Raw genomic sequence first — 18,946 nt, 5'->3', positions numbered from 1 at the left:
TCCCTAGAGAGAGAGACTGGCTGCTGATGCAGAAAGACGCCTGAGGTCTCAGCTTCAAATGTGTCCTCATTCATTTCTTCCCACAAAATTGCTATTATAAAAACTTCAAACATACAGAAGAGTTGAAAGAATAGCACAACAACTACCCCTGTATCCTCCATCTATATTCAACAATTGTTAACAGTTTGCCATATCTGTTCTCTTCCTCTCTAAACTTTTGAAGCTAGGGTGTCATCGTGGACTTCACTCTTAAATATTTCAGCATATATCTCCTCAAAAATAAGAACATTTCCTACATAACCACGTGTAGTATTGTCATATCTAAGAAAAAAATAACAATAATTTTTATCACTTAATGCCCAGTTCTTATTCAAATCTCTAGTTGTCACAAAAACGCACTTACTTTTTTGCATGGTACCCATGCCGTAAACTATGCTTGGCATTCCCAAGTCCAGACTTTATCTTTTTCTCCCCTGATAATAAATCTATAGTCTTTTGCTGGGGATGGGGTAGGGACAGTCATCTAGCCATGTAGAGTTGGGGAGGGTATCTGATAGTTCTTAACTTGCAATCACTTCCTACCACCACAAGCGCCAAACACACATACCTTTATTTATTATTTATTAAATTATTATTATTATTATTGAGACAGGGTCTTGCTCTGTTGCCCAGGCTGGAGTGCAGTGGTGTGATCTCAGCTCATTGCAACCTCCACCTCCTGGGCTCCAGCGATTGTCGTGCCTCAGCCCCTGGAGTAGCTGGGTCTACAGGTGTGTGCCACTACGCCTGGCTAATTTTTATATTTTTAGTAGAGACGGGGTTTTGCCATGTTGGCCAGGCTGGTCTCGAACTCTTGAACTCAAGTGATCCACCCAGCTTGGCCTCCCAAAATGCTAGGATTACAGGTGTGAGCCACTGTGCTGGGCCCCAAACACATATACCTTTAATCTCACTGCCAGCTGGACTTGGTGCTGCTATTTCCTGAATGAGCTTTTTGGGGATTCTGCATGTCATATTGAATCAATTTTGTCATTTCTCATTGCTAAATTAAGGTTCAGTTTTCTCATGTCTGTTTGTGTTGAGGTTAACCATGTTATTTATTGTTCAAACTAAAACACATTTGAAGGTACTGGGGCTCAGGAAATGATACCCTAAAGTATGAAGCCTTGGCATGCTGAGTATTTTGAACTAAAGGAGATTGGAAGGACTCAGAAGCAAAGTTTCTCTGTGCCCTCCTGTCTCTTGCCTCTCCTTCCCTGAGGCAGGTCATGAAAACTAGAGCTCCTCTTCCCCAAAGCTAGTCATAAAACCCAGAAATATTACTCTAATCTTCTCCTGCTTTTTTGTGTAGCAGCTGGCCATAAAGGAGTTATCTGACCTACCATGTCTGATAGTAGATTATAGGCCTACCGTGTCTGATTGTAGATTATAAGACTATCATTCCAAAAGAGGTCATGCCCTATACCCAGAAGGAAGAAATGCTACACAGAGAGGCCAAGAAGAATCTGAACAGACAGTCTTTGTTGGGTTTTCCCCTCTCATTTTATTACCATTAGACATGATCATACCATTAGACAATATCTACTATCATTATCATACCCTTTTTGTCCAGTTACATTTCTACATGTCTGTCCATTCTTCATTGAATTTAAGCATAAAAATGGACAGTTTTACCTAGGTCTTTGTGTGTTCATTTCTGAAGTTTCCAGTGTCAAGTAAAACTTTTTGATTAAGTAAATTTGTTATGCTTCTCCTTTGTTAACCAGTCTTTTGCTATAGGAGTGTCAGCCGTGACTCTTATGATGGGTAAAAATATCACATCTTTTCCACTTCTACAAAAGTAAAAGTTGGTACTATTATTAATTATGCCAGGATTATTAAAGGTGGTAAACTAGGCTTGTCAGATCAGCATATCATCATGTTAGGAAGCATTTCTTACTTATCTGCTTTCCAGCTTCAAGTTTTTTTTCTTACAGCCCTCTCACCTGATCTCCCATCCTTGCAGCCTGGGTATTAACAAACAAACAGACTCTTTTCTGTTGTTTTATGGGGTTTTGTGAGTAAAAGTAGTTGCATGTGTGCAATGAATATATTATCTTTACCCCAACTTAATTATCTTGAACTTTGATCACTTTGTATTTGTACCACATTTTGTTATTTTAATGTTCTTGAATACTTTGTTTCATAGAAAATAATATCTCTAATGCTTTTTAAAAAAATCCCCACAGTACCTATGGTGAAGTATTTTATGTGTTAAAAAAATACCTGTTTATTTTATTTGATTAGAGCTCACCTTCACTATTTCAAACACAGAATACCAAATAAGTGTCAAGTTATTGACAGTTTTAGACAAAATTAGAAGGCACATAAGGGTTGTAAAATAGTTTTGAATTGGATTCTAGTGCTTACTGTTCCCTATAGCTGAAATACCTTCTCTTCATATCTCTATGAAAATCATACTCATTTTTAAAGAACCACATTATATCTGCCTCTTTTAAGTCTTTGATAATTTCCTCACAAAAAGGTAATTTCCTTTTCCTCTAAAATCTTGTGACACTCACAATTCATATTATTTGAGGCATTTATTCCATATATCTTATGTATTTCATTTCCCCTAGAGCAGTGGCTTTCACATTATTTTGACTGTAACTCACTTTAAGACATATATTTGGCAGGGAGTGGTGGCTCACTCCTGTAATCCCAGCACTTTGGGAGGTGGAGGCAGGCAGATCACTTGAGGTCAGGAGTTCAAGACCAGCCTGGCCAACATGGCAAAACCCTGTCTCTACTAAAAATACAAAAATTAGCCAGGCGTGGTGATGTGTACCTATAAGCTACTCCTGCCAGCTACTCTGGAGGCTGAGGCAGGAGAATTGCTTGAACCTGGGAGGCAGAGGTTGCAGTGAGCCGAGATCGTGCCACTGCACTGCAGCCTGGGTGACAAAGAAAGAATCTGTCTCAAAACAAACAAACAAACAAACAAAAAACAAACAAAACAAAAAAAATCCCAGACATATATTTTACATTGCAACCTAGTATGCATATATGTATATAACAGTACACACACACATGTATACACACATCACATATATTACTGAAATAAGATTGCCCCACAAAAATACTTCCTCTTGCTAAGACACACTCTGATATTTTCTAAATTATTGTCTTTTAGTTTTTAAAAAGTGCTGCTGGATTCCCTCAAGATTCATTTCTTGACTCTCTAATGAATTGTGACCCCACAGTTTAAAAAACATTGCTCTTTTGCAGTACTTCTTAGTTGGGATCCATGTATATAATTCACAGGTCCATGGAGGGAATAATAATTATATCTCCATTCTCCTAACCTCTACTGAAATTTAGAATTTGATTTTATTGTGAATGTAGGTAACAAACTGTGGTAGTACTGGCTGTATCTACAAGTTTGTCACCAATATTAATCACAGATGTTTTCATATCACATTATGCATATTGTAGGTATCTTGGAATGTCTCTTATACTCATCACCATTTTGGAATTATTGACATTAGGAGACCTGCTGTTAGACCTTGTTATTTATGCATTAATGAAAAAGCACGCCTTATTAGATCACAAATTTGCTTTGTAATATTTTAATAACTGTATTTCCCTACAATTAGTTTCCTTGGTAATCTATGTGTTTTATTTTATACCTTTATAAACATTCTGAAAAGGGTTTCACCAGACTACCAAAAGGGTGCAGTTCAGAAGATTAAGACTCCCTGCTAGAACGCTAAAGGTTTCCTGGAGCAAATATCTGTCTCAGCATCTTTAATACAAAAAAAGCTCAATAAATATTTACTGAACACTTTATTTCTCCAGGTTACTTAGGGTAACTAGAACCTAGGAAAATCTATTCAGACATAAGTCAAATAATGTTATGCTAAAAAGCTAATTTGGTAATTTATAGAGAAAGAAATAGTTGGCTAGGTGCTCTAGACTAGTCAACTGCATAAAACGTTCTCATCCTAAGGGCTTGCTACTTCTAGGAATTTAAATTATAAGGCAAATTGTAATTTAAGGTGATTAGACAAAGAAATAAGTAAAAAGTAAAAAATTATTTCTTGGGCCTCTGTAATAAAAAAAGTCACTGTGTGATATATATCAATAAAACACATGACCTCTCTGCAATAAGGAATTTATTCACTGCTTGGGGAGACAAATGACTATTAAATAAAAACAGTGTCATGAGGGCAAGCACAGGTGTTTCAGGTCATAATAAACAGTGTGGTCTGGTGAGAAGGTTGAGTTATGAAAGAAAACAGTGGGAAATAAAGCTTGAACTACATCAACTGGGTTTGATTATGTAAAGCTTTGAATGCCAGGCCAAGGAGGCAGGACTTTATTTCACAAATACGTCAGACCTGTAGGAGATTTTTGCATCAAAGAAAGGACATGATGAAGATAATGTTTTAGGAAGCTTCATCTGAGAGGTACTAAAGGACACATCAGTTACAATCCCCAACATGCTGCTTCAGTTGCTACTTTCTCTCCCTATTTTGAATCTTGTACTTGTAAATTCTTGCTAGATACTTCCACCAGAACCTCAATACCGTGCTTCCAAAACCATACTAGTCTCTTAACTTGTAAATCTGCAACTCCTGACTTTCCTACTCATATAATGGCACATACGTTCTTAGAAATTGGACCATCTTTGATGTCTCCTTCTCTGTCACCCACATGTAATCATTCCCTTCCTCTAGTTGATTCCATTATGAGCCCATTCAATTCATGTATCTTCAAAATACACATATGTTAACGCAGTGATAGAAGACTGAATTTGGGATCACAAAGTAGAATTTTTAAAAAGGGAAATCTTACCTTTTGTTATTTGCAGTAAAAACAGAACCGTGCATGCCAACATTGCACTCTGTGATCTTCCCGCCCTCAGATCTTCCCGCCCTCAAGAGACTGAGTTCTCAGACTGTACTAACAAAGCAATCTATGTCTTATCTCCTTCTGATTTCTACCTTTACCTCCTGAAGTGGCCAAATTACCAGTGCTCTGTTAAGGTAGATTAGGCTAAGTAGTTAAGGCTCTTTTCAGGTAGGTAGTAACTAAATAAAAAAGGTATATGCTATTCTACACACATATTTATATATATAAAGAAGATGATCGGGGGGACAAACAGTTTTAAAAGTTCTGTTTATACTTTTTATGTGGTTAAAATGTTAAGTGCTGATTGCCACATTCACCATTTTTCCATCTTATTTAGTCTCTTTTATTGTCCATTTGTCTGTTTTCCATTCCCCAACCTTTCTTTGACTGATTTCCAGGAAACTTCTGTTTTAACTGACTTTTACTCTGGAAGCATCTAAATGTCATTGGTCTCTAAGATCCTTCGGAGACATATAGGATCTCAGCATTTTGTAATATTGAAAGGAGCAGGTAATTTTTCAACTAAATCAAAATACATAAAAGCTTGCTCATGAAATACCACCATCTTAGACAACACAGTTCTCTTGGGTGTCTTAAATATGATTTGTATATGAGATAAAGAACAAACGAGATAGCCAGAAGGGGTTGGTTCCTTTTCTAAGGTCTGCTTGTTCTCTTTTACCATAAGCAAACAGAGTATCTGATCTTTATCAAGGCAGGGACTTGAGCTGCCCAGAGTTTCTGGTTTAGTCACCCTTTTAGGAATGGGAGAACTCATGTTCATTGTGCAGTTTAGGCCCTAGTGACTTGCTGAATAATCCAAGGATCTGCAGGGCAAACGAGTTATCCTGTGTGTGGTCAGTGCTTTATAGATTTTATTGAATTGGGAGATTCTGTTACAGCAGGGTTTCTCAACCTTGGCACTTTTGACTTTTTGGCCAAATAATTTTTGTTGTGGAGGGCTTTCTTGTGCATCGTAGGATGTGAAACAGCATCCCTGGCCTCTACTCACTAGATGCCAGTAGTACTTCTCCAATGTGACAAGCAAAAAATGTGTTCACACAATGCCAATTTCACCCTGGGGGGAAGTCTGCCCCAGGTTGAGAATTACTGTATTATAGTTAAGGGGTGGTTGATGGTGGTTACTTAGCCTAAGCCTTAAAAGATTATATATATAATTAAATATTATATATGAAAGATTATACATTATACATGCTCTTTTTCTATATTCTTTCTTGCCATTTTTGGCATATGTTATACTTTTAAGTATGGTGACATTCATCTATACTAGTTTTATTTTATATAACTATTACTCACTTTCTTATACTTGTCTATTGAGTTGTAAGAAAATTTTCTCTGTTATTTTTCTCATTATATTTAACAGATATGTGGAAAAATGTCTACCAGTTCTTTAAAGGTCAGCTCTATGGAACTTCTATTTATTTCATCTGAAGTCTTAGAATAGGAAAGAATCAACACAAATATAGAAAGTCACGTGAAGAAGCTAATTTATGGGGAAAATGAGTTCAATTTTGTGCAGGTAAAATTGGAAGTGATAGAATAATATGTCCAGCAACTACTTGAAAAGAGGATGGGATATAGGTTTAGGAGTCAACAGTATAGTTGAAAATTAAAATTGCTCAAGAGAAAAATGGAAAAAGCTCGGAGTAGTGAAGGATTAAACCTTAACATGAAACCATGGAAATGAAGCTGCAAAAAGAGAAAAGAACATTTATAGATTGAAATAGTAAAAGCTAATAATTGGATGATAATTAGGTGAATGGAAAGCCTACCACGGGGGTATTAATAAAGCTCCAACTGCAGGAGAAGGAAGGAAGGAAGGGAGGAAGGCAGGCAGGCAGTCAAGGAAGGAATGAAAGAGAAAGAAAAAAGTAAAATTATTTGTACTTGCATGTTTCAAAAAATCATTGCAGGGACTTGGTGGAAAATAAGTGCATGGGTTTGTGAGTTTGGGATGAGAGGGTTAGGAGATGTAACTTGATAACTTCCTAGATTTGAGATAAGCACGTATTCTAATATAACTTCTTTGGCTGTGATGCACTGAGGATCAGCTGAGGGATACCTCAGCTGTTTCCCATCCTGAATAAAAGTTCCTGGAGTAAGAGGAAAAGAGTGTCCAACATGGTAAAGAATGTCAATTTATCCCTACCCTTTCATTGCCCCTACTTTCTTTTAAACTTGCATATTAATCATTTGATACTGTTTTTGGGTGAGATAAATACTTGCTTCCCGCAATAGGTGACAGATGAAAGGATTTTATTGTCATATACTAAGAGTGGCATCAGCAGATAAGTGGAACTGTACCTAATTACTGCCAGAAAAGGCAGTTCAGGGTGAACGCCTTTAAAACAAAAATTATCACCCTTTGTATAATTTCTCTAACATCAAATTGACTTATATCCAAGAATCACAGAGCGGATCAAATCATTCAGTTCTTTGGGACTATAATTAACATCCAATTGAACTTAGAAGGTTCATAAGGAAATTCCGCGGCTCAAAATTAGGCGTTAGGTGGGCATTTTACTGAGGGTTTTTTCCCTACGGCCACATGAACAATAAGTAACCCGTCCTTTAAACATTTTTCACACTAAACATTATGCCATGTTCCAAGGCACAGACCATTGCAGCCTCCGTCCCCTCAGCGGCGTAAACACTTGGAATGGGCATGCTGCCCCGTTACTTAGTATTGAGAAGTGGTCACTTTTTGCTTTTCTTAGGTGAGTGTAAGCGACTGCCTTCCCCACTTTAGGTGAACCCCAGGACTTGGAGCGTCTGTGGGTGCTCCTCTAATGGGGACAACTCCTCCCTGCCGACTCCATCGCAGAGAACCCAAAGTTCGAAACCAACAGAACGAAAACCAACGAAGCACACTTAAAGTGAGGAACCCGGCAAGCGGCGAAATTCTTGCTGAAGAGAAGAAAAAGCGAAAGGTTTTCCGCTGCAACCAATCAGATGAGAGGATTCTTGGCACGCCCCTTTCTATCTACCAATCAACATCTAGCTCAATGGGGCAGTCCATTGCCACAGGGAAAGGGCTTAGTGCAGCTTCCCTCACAACACTTACACCCGTCATTCTAGGCCATTCCACGAACTGTGCTCAAAAGAGGAAAACAGTGCAACAGTTCCAAAGCTGATCAGTCTCGTGGTGAGCAGCGAAACTATAGACTTCTCTAACAACACCATGGATTCTAGGAGGGACTGGGAAAGAGAAAAACGAATTCTGGAAGGCAAACTACAACTCCCAAAGGCCCTTGCGCGGACTCAGCGCGCGAGGGACGAAGGGCGGGCCACTGTAAGGGGGAATGCTGAGGATCACGGGGCTCCTCCCGACTTTCTGAACGCAAGCCAGCAAGTGGGCGGTACCTGGGGCGGGCGGAGCGGCGAGAGCATCTGCTCCTGCGCTTTGTGGTCTCCTGCCTCCGGCTTCTCCGCCTGCGACGTCGAAGGGGGCGTGGCCTGCGCAGAGGCTGGTGGGGGTGCGGGTGCCGCGGGACTTGGGTGACGCGTCCCTTTCCAGCTCAGCGGTGTGTGAGGTGTCGCGGCCCCGCCGGCGATTGGCTGTTGAGAGGCGAGTACGCGGCGGCCGTTGGTCGCTGGCCTCACGGAGCAAGGCCCCCGGCGGCGGCGGGCGGGGAGGATATGGGGCGGCAGTGGCGGCTGCAGGAGGCGGGCGTGGACGAGCCGGTGGCCGCAGCAGCGGCGGTCCCCGGAGTCCTGTGAAGCGCCCCTGTCCGCGCCTCTGTGGGGCCCTCAGAGAGGGCTGCCAGGACGCGAGCCACTGAGGAGCCGCTCAGCCAGCGCCATAGCCCTTAGGACTATCGGTCACATCCTCGCGCTCCTGCTCCGGCTCCTCCATCTTGGCCTCGGCAGTGGCGGCTGCCGGGAGGATGTGCCGCCTTCTGGCAGGGGGAAGAAGGAGGAGAAGATGAAGAAGCACCGGCGGGCCTTGGCCCTGGTCTCCTGCCTCTTTCTGTGCTCTCTGGTGTGGTGAGTAGCCGCGACGACAAGGGAGTTCCCGTGAGGGGAGTAAATGGGAGGGAGCAGCCCAGGTCACACCCCCTGGTCATTTTGGCTTTTTGGGTCCGGGTTTCCAAGGCCCCCGTGGAAGGGACAAACCGATTACTTCTCGACTCTCCATCTGACTGGTCTGGTAGTGCTCTGTGCGGAGATTTTCATGGTGTATTTTGGAATTTACAGAGACTCAGTGGGAGAGAGAGAGGTGCCAAGGTAGAGGGAACCACCAAGTGCCTTTGTACTCAGTTCCTCTACCCCTTGGAGACGGTGCAGGGTTTGGGGTGGGTGTTCAGATTGATGGTAAGTAAGTTGCTCCGATTTGCCGCCAGTCTTTGCGTTCTTAGTGTGGTAAGGGGATAAAGCACGTCGGATGTGATGCGTTCCGGACGTGCGATTTTAAAACGTGAGTGGTCATGAAGGTAAGAGTAATGTATAAGCAGTAGTTCTCCTGGACATTTCTCGCACAGCGTTTGATCCCAAGTACACTCGGGCCGCTGTTTTTGGAAACTTGGGGGGCGTGTGTGTATGTGTGTTATGAAGCACTTTTTCAATTGGTTTGGTGGAGAGGGTGTCTTAGATGTAGTGTGTGTAGTAGTTTTTGGTAATGCCCCTTAGTGATGGGAAGGTAAATGCTGTATTTTCAAGGCGGGAAGAGTGCTTTGTCCCTAAAGCACTCCTTAAGTTTTACGGAGTTTCTGTTAATCCCAGGCACTTCTGGAGTTTTTTGAGGAGCAGAGAAAGCTTGTAAGTCGAGGGACTGCTGTCACCGTACTTGGAAAAGCCATTCTTTCCTCCCAGGGAATTTCTTCAAAGATGTGTGACAATTGATGACTGAAAAGATGCTTCTTCAGTCAAGGCGATTTGCTGTTTGTTAAAATAGAAATTAAGTTTCCTGTTTTGCTTATTTCTGCAAAGCACCAACACTATTTTCATTTTTATGGATGCCTAATGGATTCCAGAAGCACTGAAATTGTAGAGTTGTTGCTCACATAAAATAATACATAAACAAGGGGAAGAGAAAACACTCGCCTGGCTGAGGGATTTTTATTGGAAGGATGATAGAAGTTTTTGAGAACAAAAACAATTGACTTATTACCTTTCATTCTGAATCCTTTTAATACCCGTCTCCTGTTTTTAATAAAATCCTCCCCTTTCTACTTACTGTGTTGGGTACGGAGAAGTGCCTGTAAGAGATAAATCCACTCACCTCATTTTAAATTTAAATTTGTAGATACTGAAGCTTGTATTCATTTCCATCTCTTTCTGGGGCTGCCTAGTTATACTTGTAGACTGTGTATTTTCTTTCCTCTTTCTTCTTGGTCTTGCCCATCTTTAAACCATGTTATTCATCATCAAAAGTTTCTGAAATGGCTAATAAGGAAAAGGTGAACACTTTCATTCAAGTTTAAAAACACACCAGTATCTCTGGCTTTTTTTTATTTTTTAATTGGATGGTGTAAACGAAATCAAGCAATAGAATGTGATTCTTACAATCATTTGTAAATTTAAGTTAACTCTGCTTCTATTTCTTTTGGGAATTTCTGGCTATCTTTTGATTAAGCTAACCGTCAGTATGTTTTCTCACCTTCAATCATTAGCTCTAGTGAAGAGCTAATGAATTTCCCTGTTAGGGAACAAATCGGTTGGCCTGGTATTGAAAGTAGTAGTAATAAACTTCTGTCAAGTTTTTTAACTCCTAGTGAGGAAAATGGATGTGGAGAGTTTAAGAGTGTGAACATTTTAAGAAACTTTAGCTTAAGAAACTATTGGGTTAGTATATTTTGAGATTTGTTTAGACTGCCAAATTTAGAGACATTTTAATTATTCTTTAGCAAAACGATTAAAAGGCATTAAAATAGGACATTAAGGCTTAAAGGGTTTTTTTGAAGGGTGATGATGATGAATGAGATTGGGGAAGAGGAGTGGTACCTGGTGCTGATCGGCAAAGGGTATGTTTTTTCTTTGAAGCCTCTGCTTTTGTGCCAAGTTGGAATTAATGGCACTTAATGGATTTCTAACTTTTGCTGCAATCTGGTGTGGTATTTCTTTTCCCAACAACCTCATTCCCTTTAACAGAAATGGCTACCAACAAGTCCTAGGGTTAGATAAAACGTTTGCAAGAGTTGATGAGTGCCTTTTAGTAGCCACTTTTGTCTCTTTTGTTATTCACAAATTGTCTCAAAATTTTGTGATCCGTTTCTGTTTTGTACATTGAGTGCTGTATGTCTGTTCTACAGTATTCTAGTTTCTGAGGTTTCCCCTCTCATGCTACCAATATTACTGTGTTATGTTTACTATCATAATTTTGTAGATCTTGATTATGTCTCCCCTCTGCTTTTGTCTTCTAGCCTTGAGTACTAACCTTAGATTATGTTTACAGAAAAACCATTTCATCTATGTCATTATTAATTTTTGTTGCTGTTTTTTCCTTTTGCATAGTTTATAATTTTTGATCAAGTAGTATAGAGTATTCTAGGCATAAATGCACTATAGCTGCAGCACAGAGCAATGATAGCTAGTATTTGCTGACAGCTATCTGTGTGTCAGACACATGATGTTTACTTGACAATAACACCTTTAATCTTTATAAGAACCCTATAAGATAGGTATTATTATTAACTTCCTTTTGCATTTTACATGTGAGGAAGTAGAGAGGTTAACTTGGCTAAGTTTAAGCAGCTGTTAAGCTTCGGAGCTTAAATTTGAACCTAGGCAGCACAGGCTCCTGAGTACCATAGTCCTTTATAGGTCAGAAGGCCTGTATTTTATATATGTGGCTCCATCATTTACTAGATATGTGTTCTTTGACTTGTTATGTAACTTCTTTGAACCTTAGTTGTTATATCCTCAGAATGGGGAAATTGATCCATTCATACTTCACAGGGTTGTTAGGAGGATGAAATAATACAAATGACAGATCTTTGTAACACAGTAACAGCGTATTATGTAAATATTTCATCATAACATTATTCAACCACATTTTGTTCTCATACCTACTGTGCCAGATGTTTTTATGAGCACCGAAAATCCAAGATAGAGGGTCACCAGCTTGTCTTGGTTTTAACACTGGAAGTCGCATAACCTAGGAATTCCCTGCATTAGTTTCTTATGCCTGCTGTAGCAAATTGACACAAATTTAGTGGCTTGAAACAACACACATTTATTACCTTACAATTCTGTGGATGAGAAGTCCAAGATATGTCTCACAGGGCTAAATAAAGTTAAGATGTCAACTGGGCTCGTTCTTTTTGGAGGCTCTGAGGGGAGAATCTTTTTCTAGAGGCCGCCTGTATTCTGTGGCCCCTTCCTCACATCAGCACTCCCACCCTTTTTTCAGTCCTTATGTCTACTAATGACGGGTCCTCCTGCCTCTTCCTCTTATAAGGACTATTGTGATTACATTGGGTCCAGCCAGACATTCCAGGATAATCTCCCTATCTCATAATCCTTAATTTAATCACATCTGCAAAATCTCTTTTACTATGTAAGGTAACATATTTAGGGATTAGGATGCAGACATCTTTGAGGGGGGGCGCATTATTCAGCCTATACCCTATACCATACTCCCTCAGTCCTGGGCAAACTGGGAAAGCTGCATCACCCTAAAGAGGAAAAAAACATAATTAGTGGATATTCTGAGTGTGTCCCTTAATTAGTAAAACCTTGTGCATCCACCTTAATTGTCTATAAGTTATGTACATGTGCCAATATAGTAATAGTATATTAGTGTATGTAATAAATTAATGCAAGTTAGATATTTAAGAAAAATGAGAAAAAAATAATAATTTCTGTTAACGGTACCTTTTGTTCTCATTAAAATAATAATTTTTAGTGAGAGCTATGTGATTGACCTACTAGATTATTTTATGTCATAGTATAGAAGAGGAATAGCTTCAACTACTTAGGAGTCAGCCCTGTCATTTTCTTGTTGGCTGTGCTTGCATTATTAAATTCTTTGCAGTAAGTTTTTTAAAAGCTGCTTCCCGATGTTGTGAGGGTCAATTCAGTTAAAACTGAATAATTCCTAAGTCTACCTAACTGGGCAAACATAAACCACAGTGAATCATGGTGTGCTGTAAGTAAAACCCATTGTTTGTGGGACTTCCACTCTTTCCCTGAGTTTCTGTATGAATCCTTACATTAATCTTAGTAAAACTTATTTTTTAAAACTAAACAAATCTATTCTTCCTTCACCCCAAAGGATCATCTTGGAGAAGCTTATATTTAGACTTTCGGGAAGAGCTTGACATTTAAACAAGTCTCATACATTTGGCAAATATAACAGGTACTTACAAAGGTTTTTAGGAACAGCAAAGGAAGAATTCATATCCTACTTGTGGTTCTGTCACTAACTGTATGTCTTTGGACAAGTTACTTCTGTGAACCTCAGCTCTCATCCATAAAATGGTCTGCAGGATGGATAGTTCACAATGAGAGAATTTTGTTGTAGGCAGAGAGAACACTTACCCAGTTACCTAGAGCGTGAGTGTATGTGAGGAGAGATGGGAAGGGAGGCTAGAGCTAGGTTTTGAAAGGATTTGATTATCATGCAGATGAATTCTAATTCTAACCACCTGACAGAGGATGAGTAAGTGAAGTGGTTTAAACTGGAGAACAGGAGCATGAGGTCACATGGATCTTTTAATTAGATTGCTGTGGAGGGTAAAGTGGAATGTAGGGGATGTACTTTGGAGGCACGAGGTCCTAAGTCGTGGTCCCACTAGAAGAGAGTTGATATCTAAATCAAGATGTTGGCCTTTTTGTCCTTAGTAGTAATTTTTCTGAGTATGTCAGACCAGTTTTTATCAGTTTAAGAGGTTTATTTCCTGGTTTGTGATTACATTTCTGTACCCTTTTGCTTTTTCTCTCATGATTGCTGGTCATTAATATACATAAGTGAGCAGAAAAAAATTTAAAAACTAGAACAATATATAAGCTGTTTTTTCTTTTTTGAGGTGATGAATAGAGCATATTGGAAACATCGATAAAACATTTTGAAAATTCCCCAGGAAATCTGGAGGAATTTTTTTGCTTGTTTCTGCTTCTGTCTCTTAACTTTAAAGGTTCGGAATCTATTTCTTTTCTGAATAATATTTGAAATAAATAAAATAATAAAACAATCCCACTTCTCCAAATCATTTGATGCCTTTTTTTTTCTTTCCTTGAATAAACCAATGAAAGATGACCTTTACAAAAATGATTTTTTTAGTGGAACTTAATGTGAAAGACTGAGGAAAAAAAGTTTATCTTTGCTCTGGGATATATATTCCGAAGAAAGCACCTGGTATTTTTATTTATAAGAGGTGTCGGGTCATACAGTGTCAGATCCCTTCAGACAAGTTAGATGAAGCCACTTAATAGGAAAAGGTCTGTGAAAGAAGGTGTGTGACATCTTTGCATAACACTTGAACACTGTGTCCAATAAAAGACGGCAAATGACGTGTTTCATGTTGGTCCTTTATGTTATTAAACATTTGAGGATATACTGGAATGGAAGCAGGCAGTAGGGTTGACAGGCAATGGAATAAATAAAAGGTATCAGCTCTTTTGAGTATTGGTTATTTCATTTTTCGTTTGTTCATGAACTTGTACATTACTCTTTCACTTTTCTCAACAGTCTGAATGGAGAAAAGAATCAATATGTATAATTAATACTTATGCTTATAATGAAAGGGAAACTTATAAAAATTTAAGTGCTTTATTATTCTCAAGTCATCTTCAAATAGAAACACCTGTATGTACGTGATGCTTTTGTTTAGTAGTTTATACATAACTGGAAAGAGATGAAATCTCTTGAAACTTATCTACATGTTTTAGATTATACTTTAGTGCCAGTTGTATGTTATGTTTTTCAAGGCCATATTTTAGACTAATTTAAAAGTCAAATTGTACATGTCACAAGGGAATAGGAAATTGCTTTTGAATATTTGCAGTATAAGAGTGTTAATCCTCCCGCCTCCAGCTCTCGGGGTTGGCTCCAGGAGGCACCCTCAGGAGAGGGGCGGGCGCTCTATTCCAGAGACCGAGTGGCAGGGCGGCCACTGTGGCGGGGCTCTTTCCCCGTTTCGCCTCAGCTACCCCTCAGCTCCGGTAGTCGCCGGTCCGGGGTCGTCGCCGTTTGGGGCGGGAGCTGCTCGGCCCCGCCGCCGTCCCCGTCGCCGCTTCCGGGTCCAGGCCCCTCGGGCCGCCTGCCGCCGTCATGAGGCTGCGGGTGCGGCTTCTGAAGCGGACCTGGCCGCTGGAGGTGCCCGAGACGGAGCCGACGCTGGGGCATTTGCGCTCGCGCCTGAGGCAGTCCCTGCTGTGCACCTGGGGGTACAGGGCACGTTGGTTTCTCTTTCAGATTTATTTTTACAGTTGAGGCTGGTTACCTGGACAGAATTTAAGCTTCAGCTTGTGAAAGTAGAGAGAAGGACTGTGTGGTAGATAGAGCTCCCTCTCCCCTCTCCCCTCTCCCCTCTCCCCTCTCCCCTCTCCCCTCTCCCCTCTCCCCTCTCCCCTCCCCCCTCTCCCCTCCCCCCTCTCCCCTCTCCCCTCTCTCCTCTCCCCTCTCCCCTCTTTCCACGGTCTCCCTCTGATGCCGAGCCGAAGCTGGACGGTACTGCTGCCATCTCAGCTCACTGCAACCTCCCTGCCCGATTCTCCTGCCTCAGCCTGCCGAGTGCCTGCGATTGCAGGCGTGCGCCGCCACGCCTGACTGGTTTTCGTATTTTTTTGGTGGAGACGGGGTTTCGATGTGTCGGCTGGGCTGGTCTCCAGCTCCTAACCGCGAGTGATCCGCCAGCCTCGGCCTCCCGAGGTGCCGGGATTGCAGACGGAGTCTCGTTAACTCAGTGCTCAATGGCGCCCAGGCTGGAGTGCAGTGGCGTGATCTCGGCTCGCTACAACCACCTCCCAGCCGCCTGCCTTGGCCTCCCTAAGTGCCGAGATTGCAGCCTCTGCCTGGCAGCCACCCCGTCTGGGAAGTGAGGAGCGTCTCTGCCTGACTGCCCATCGTCTGGGATGTGAGGAGCCCCTCTGCCTGGCTGCCCAGTCTGGAAAGTGAGGAGCGTCTCTGCCCGGCCGCCATCCCATCTAGGAAGTGAGGAGCGCCTCTTCCCGGCCGCCATCACATCTGGGAAGTGAGGAGCGTCTCTGCCCGGCCGCCCATCGTCTGAGATGTGGGGAGCACCTCTGCCCTGCCGCCCCGTCTGGGATGTGAGGAGTGTCTCTGCCCAGCCGCCCTGTCTGAGAAGTGAGGAGACCCTCTGCCTGGCAACCGCCCCGTCTGAGAAGTGAGGAGCCCCTCCGCCTGGCAGCCACCCCGTCTGAGAAGTGAGGAGCGTCCTTCCTCCTCATCTGGGAGGGAGGTGGGGGGGTCAGCCCCCCGCCCGGCCAGCCGCCCCGTCCGGGAGGCGAGGGGTGCCTCTGCCCGGCCGCCCCTACTGGGAAGTGAGGAGCCCCTCTGCCCGGCCAGCCGCCCCATCCGGGAGGGAGGTGGGGGGGTCAGCCCCCCGCCCGGCCAGCCGCCCCGTCCGGGAGGGAGGTGGGGGGGTCAGCCCCCCGCCCGGCCAGCCGCCCCGTCCGGGAGGGAGGTTGGGGGTCAGCCCCCCGCCCGGCCAGCCGCCCCGTCCGGGAGGGAGGTGGGGGGGTCAGCCCCCCGCCCGGCCAGCCGCCCTGTCCGGGAGGTGAGGGGCGCCTCTGCCCGGCCGCCCCTACCGGGAAGTGAGGAGCCCCTCTGCCCGGCCAGCCGCCCCGTCCGGGAGGGAGGTGGGGGGGTCAGCCCCCCTCCCGGCCAGCCGCCCCATCCGGGAGGGAGGTGGGGGGGTCAGCCCCCCGCCCGGCCAGCCGCCCCGTCCGGGAGGGAGGTGGGGGGGATCAGCCCCCCGCCTGGCCAGCCGCCCCGTCCGGGAGGGAGGTGGGGGGATCAGCCCCCTGCCCGGCCAGCCGCCCTGTCCAGGAGGTGGGGGGGGCGCCTCTGCCCGGCCGCCCCTACTGGGAAGTGAGGAGCCCCTCTGCCCGGCCAGCCGCTCTGTCTGGGAGGGAGGTGGGGGGGTCAGCCCCCGGCCCGGCCAGCCGCCCCGTCCGGGAAGGAGGTGGGGGGGTTAGCCCCCCGCCTGGCCAGCCGCCCCATCCGGGAGGTGAGGAGCGCCTCTGCCCGGCCGCCCCTTCTGGGAAGTGAGGAGCCCCTCTGCCCGGCCACCCGCCCCGTCCGGGAGGGAGGTGGGGGGGTCAGCCCCCCGCCCGGCCAGCCGCCCCGTCCGGGAGGGAGGTTGGGGGTCAGCCCCCCGCCCGGCCAGCCGCCCTGTCCGGGAGGGAGGTAGGGGGGTCAGCCCCCCGCCCGGCCAGCCGCCCCGTCCGGGAGGGAGGTAGGGGGGTCAGCCCCCCGCCCGGCCAGCTGCCCCGTCCGGGAGGGAGGTGGGGGGGTCAGCCCCCCGCCCGGCCAGCCACCCCGTCCGGGAGGGAGGTGGGGGGTCAGCCCCCCGCCCGGCCAGCCGCCCCGTCCGGGAGGGAGGTGGGGGGGTCAGCCCCCCGCCCGGCCAGCCGCCCTGTCCGGGAGGTGAGGGGCGCCTCTGCCCGGCCGCCCCTACCGGGAAGTGAGGAGCCCCTCTGCCCGGCCAGCCGCCCCCTCCGGGAGGGAGGTGTAGGGGTCAGCCCCCCGCCGGGCCAGCCGCCCCATCGGGAAAGTGAGGGGCGCCTCTGCCCGGCCACCCCTACTGGGAAGTGAGGAGCCCCTCTGCCTGGCCAGCCGCCCTGTCTGGGAGGGAGGTGGGGGGTCAGCCCCCCGCCCGGCCAGCCGCCCCGTCCGGGAGGGAGGTGGGGGGGGTCAGCCCCCCGCCCGGCCAGCCGCCCCGTCCGGGAGGTGAGGGGCGCTTCTGCCCGGCCGCCCCTACTGGGAAGTGAGGAGCTCCTCTGCCCGGCCACCACCCCATCTGGGAGGTGTACTCAACAGCTCATTGAGAACGGGCCATGAAGACAATGGCGGTTTTGTGGAATAGAAAGGGGGGAAAGGTGGGGAAAAGATTGAGAAATCGGATGGTTGCTGTGTCTGTGTAGAAAGAGGTAGACATGGGAGACTTTTCATTTTGTTCTGTACTAAGAAAAATTCTTCTGCCTTGGGATCCTGTTGATCTGTGACCTTACCCCCAACCCTGTGCTCTCTGAAACATGTGCTGTATCCACTCAGGGTTGAATGGATTAAGGGCGGTGCAAGATGTGCTTTGTTAAACAGATGCTTGAAGGCAGCATGTTCGTTAAGAGTCATCACCACTCCCTAATCTCAAGTACCCAGGGACACAAACACTGCGGAAGGCCACAGGGTCCTCTGCCTAGGAAAACCAGAGAACTTTGTTCACTTGTTTATCTGCTGACCCTCCCTCCACTATTGTCCTGTGACCCTGCCAAATCCCCCTCTGCGAGAAACACCCAAGAATGATCAATAAAAAAGAAAAAGAAAAAAAAAAAAAAAAAAAAGAGTGTTAATCCTTTGGGATGAATTTGTTTAATAAATGCAAGTTTTTTTGAAAGAAGATTTGGTTTTATTTAGGACTTTATAATTAATTGCTAGTTAAAATTATTTTATATTTTACATGAAAGTGACACCTAGCTGTATTAGAAAGTATTCTGTAATGTTAATACGGTTCATAGGTACTAAGCTAATTTTGTATTATTATGTAGCGTTTGTAATCTACTGGAGAAAAAACATGTAAAGGCTAAGAACAGTGCCTCACTCGTAGTAAGCACTACTGTATAAGTTATTCATTGACTCTAGCTACTTTGGTAATTTGTTGAGTAGAAATAAGATGGCCTAGGTTTCAGAGTTAAAAATGGGAATTTATAAATCCACTTAAATATTATTTGATTATTCACAATGTATTTGGTGTGATGAAGGATACAGAAGAATTGTGAGACTTGAGCTCTGTATATAAGCTGCTTGTTACAATACAGATAGTGGTGTAGTGTGAAAGGCATAAAACTATGTCAGAGCTTGGTTGTAGTTCTTTCTTTTCATTGTTAATATGAACATTTATTGAGTGAT

At 44.4% G+C, this 18,946-nt stretch overlaps 1 protein-coding gene across 4 annotated transcripts in view; it reads left to right on the top strand.

The window, feature by feature from the left end:
- The first annotated feature begins 8,429 nt into the window (after nt 1-8,429).
- SUCO (SUN domain containing ossification factor) overlaps nt 8,430-18,946 on the top strand; it is an 81,690-nt gene continuing 71,173 nt past the window's right edge. For 2 of the 4 annotated variants that reach the window (XM_008978311.5, XM_008978310.5), the window contains exon 1: nt 8,770-8,901. In XM_008978311.5, coding sequence (XP_008976559.4) covers nt 8,840-8,901 — 62 coding nt within the window. In that variant the 5' untranslated portion in view covers nt 8,770-8,839. Of the gene's footprint in view, nt 8,902-18,946 lie in introns of all 4 variants that reach the window. The other 2 variants (XM_003824665.6, XM_008978308.5) reach the window with 2 other exon arrangements.

Source organism: Pan paniscus, chromosome 1 (assembly GCF_029289425.2).
Source record: "Pan paniscus chromosome 1, NHGRI_mPanPan1-v2.0_pri, whole genome shotgun sequence".
In the NCBI taxonomy this organism is placed as follows: domain Eukaryota; kingdom Metazoa; phylum Chordata; class Mammalia; order Primates; family Hominidae; genus Pan; species Pan paniscus.
Note: the sequence above shows the minus strand (reverse complement) of the source record. Positions and strands in the feature narration are given on the sequence as shown.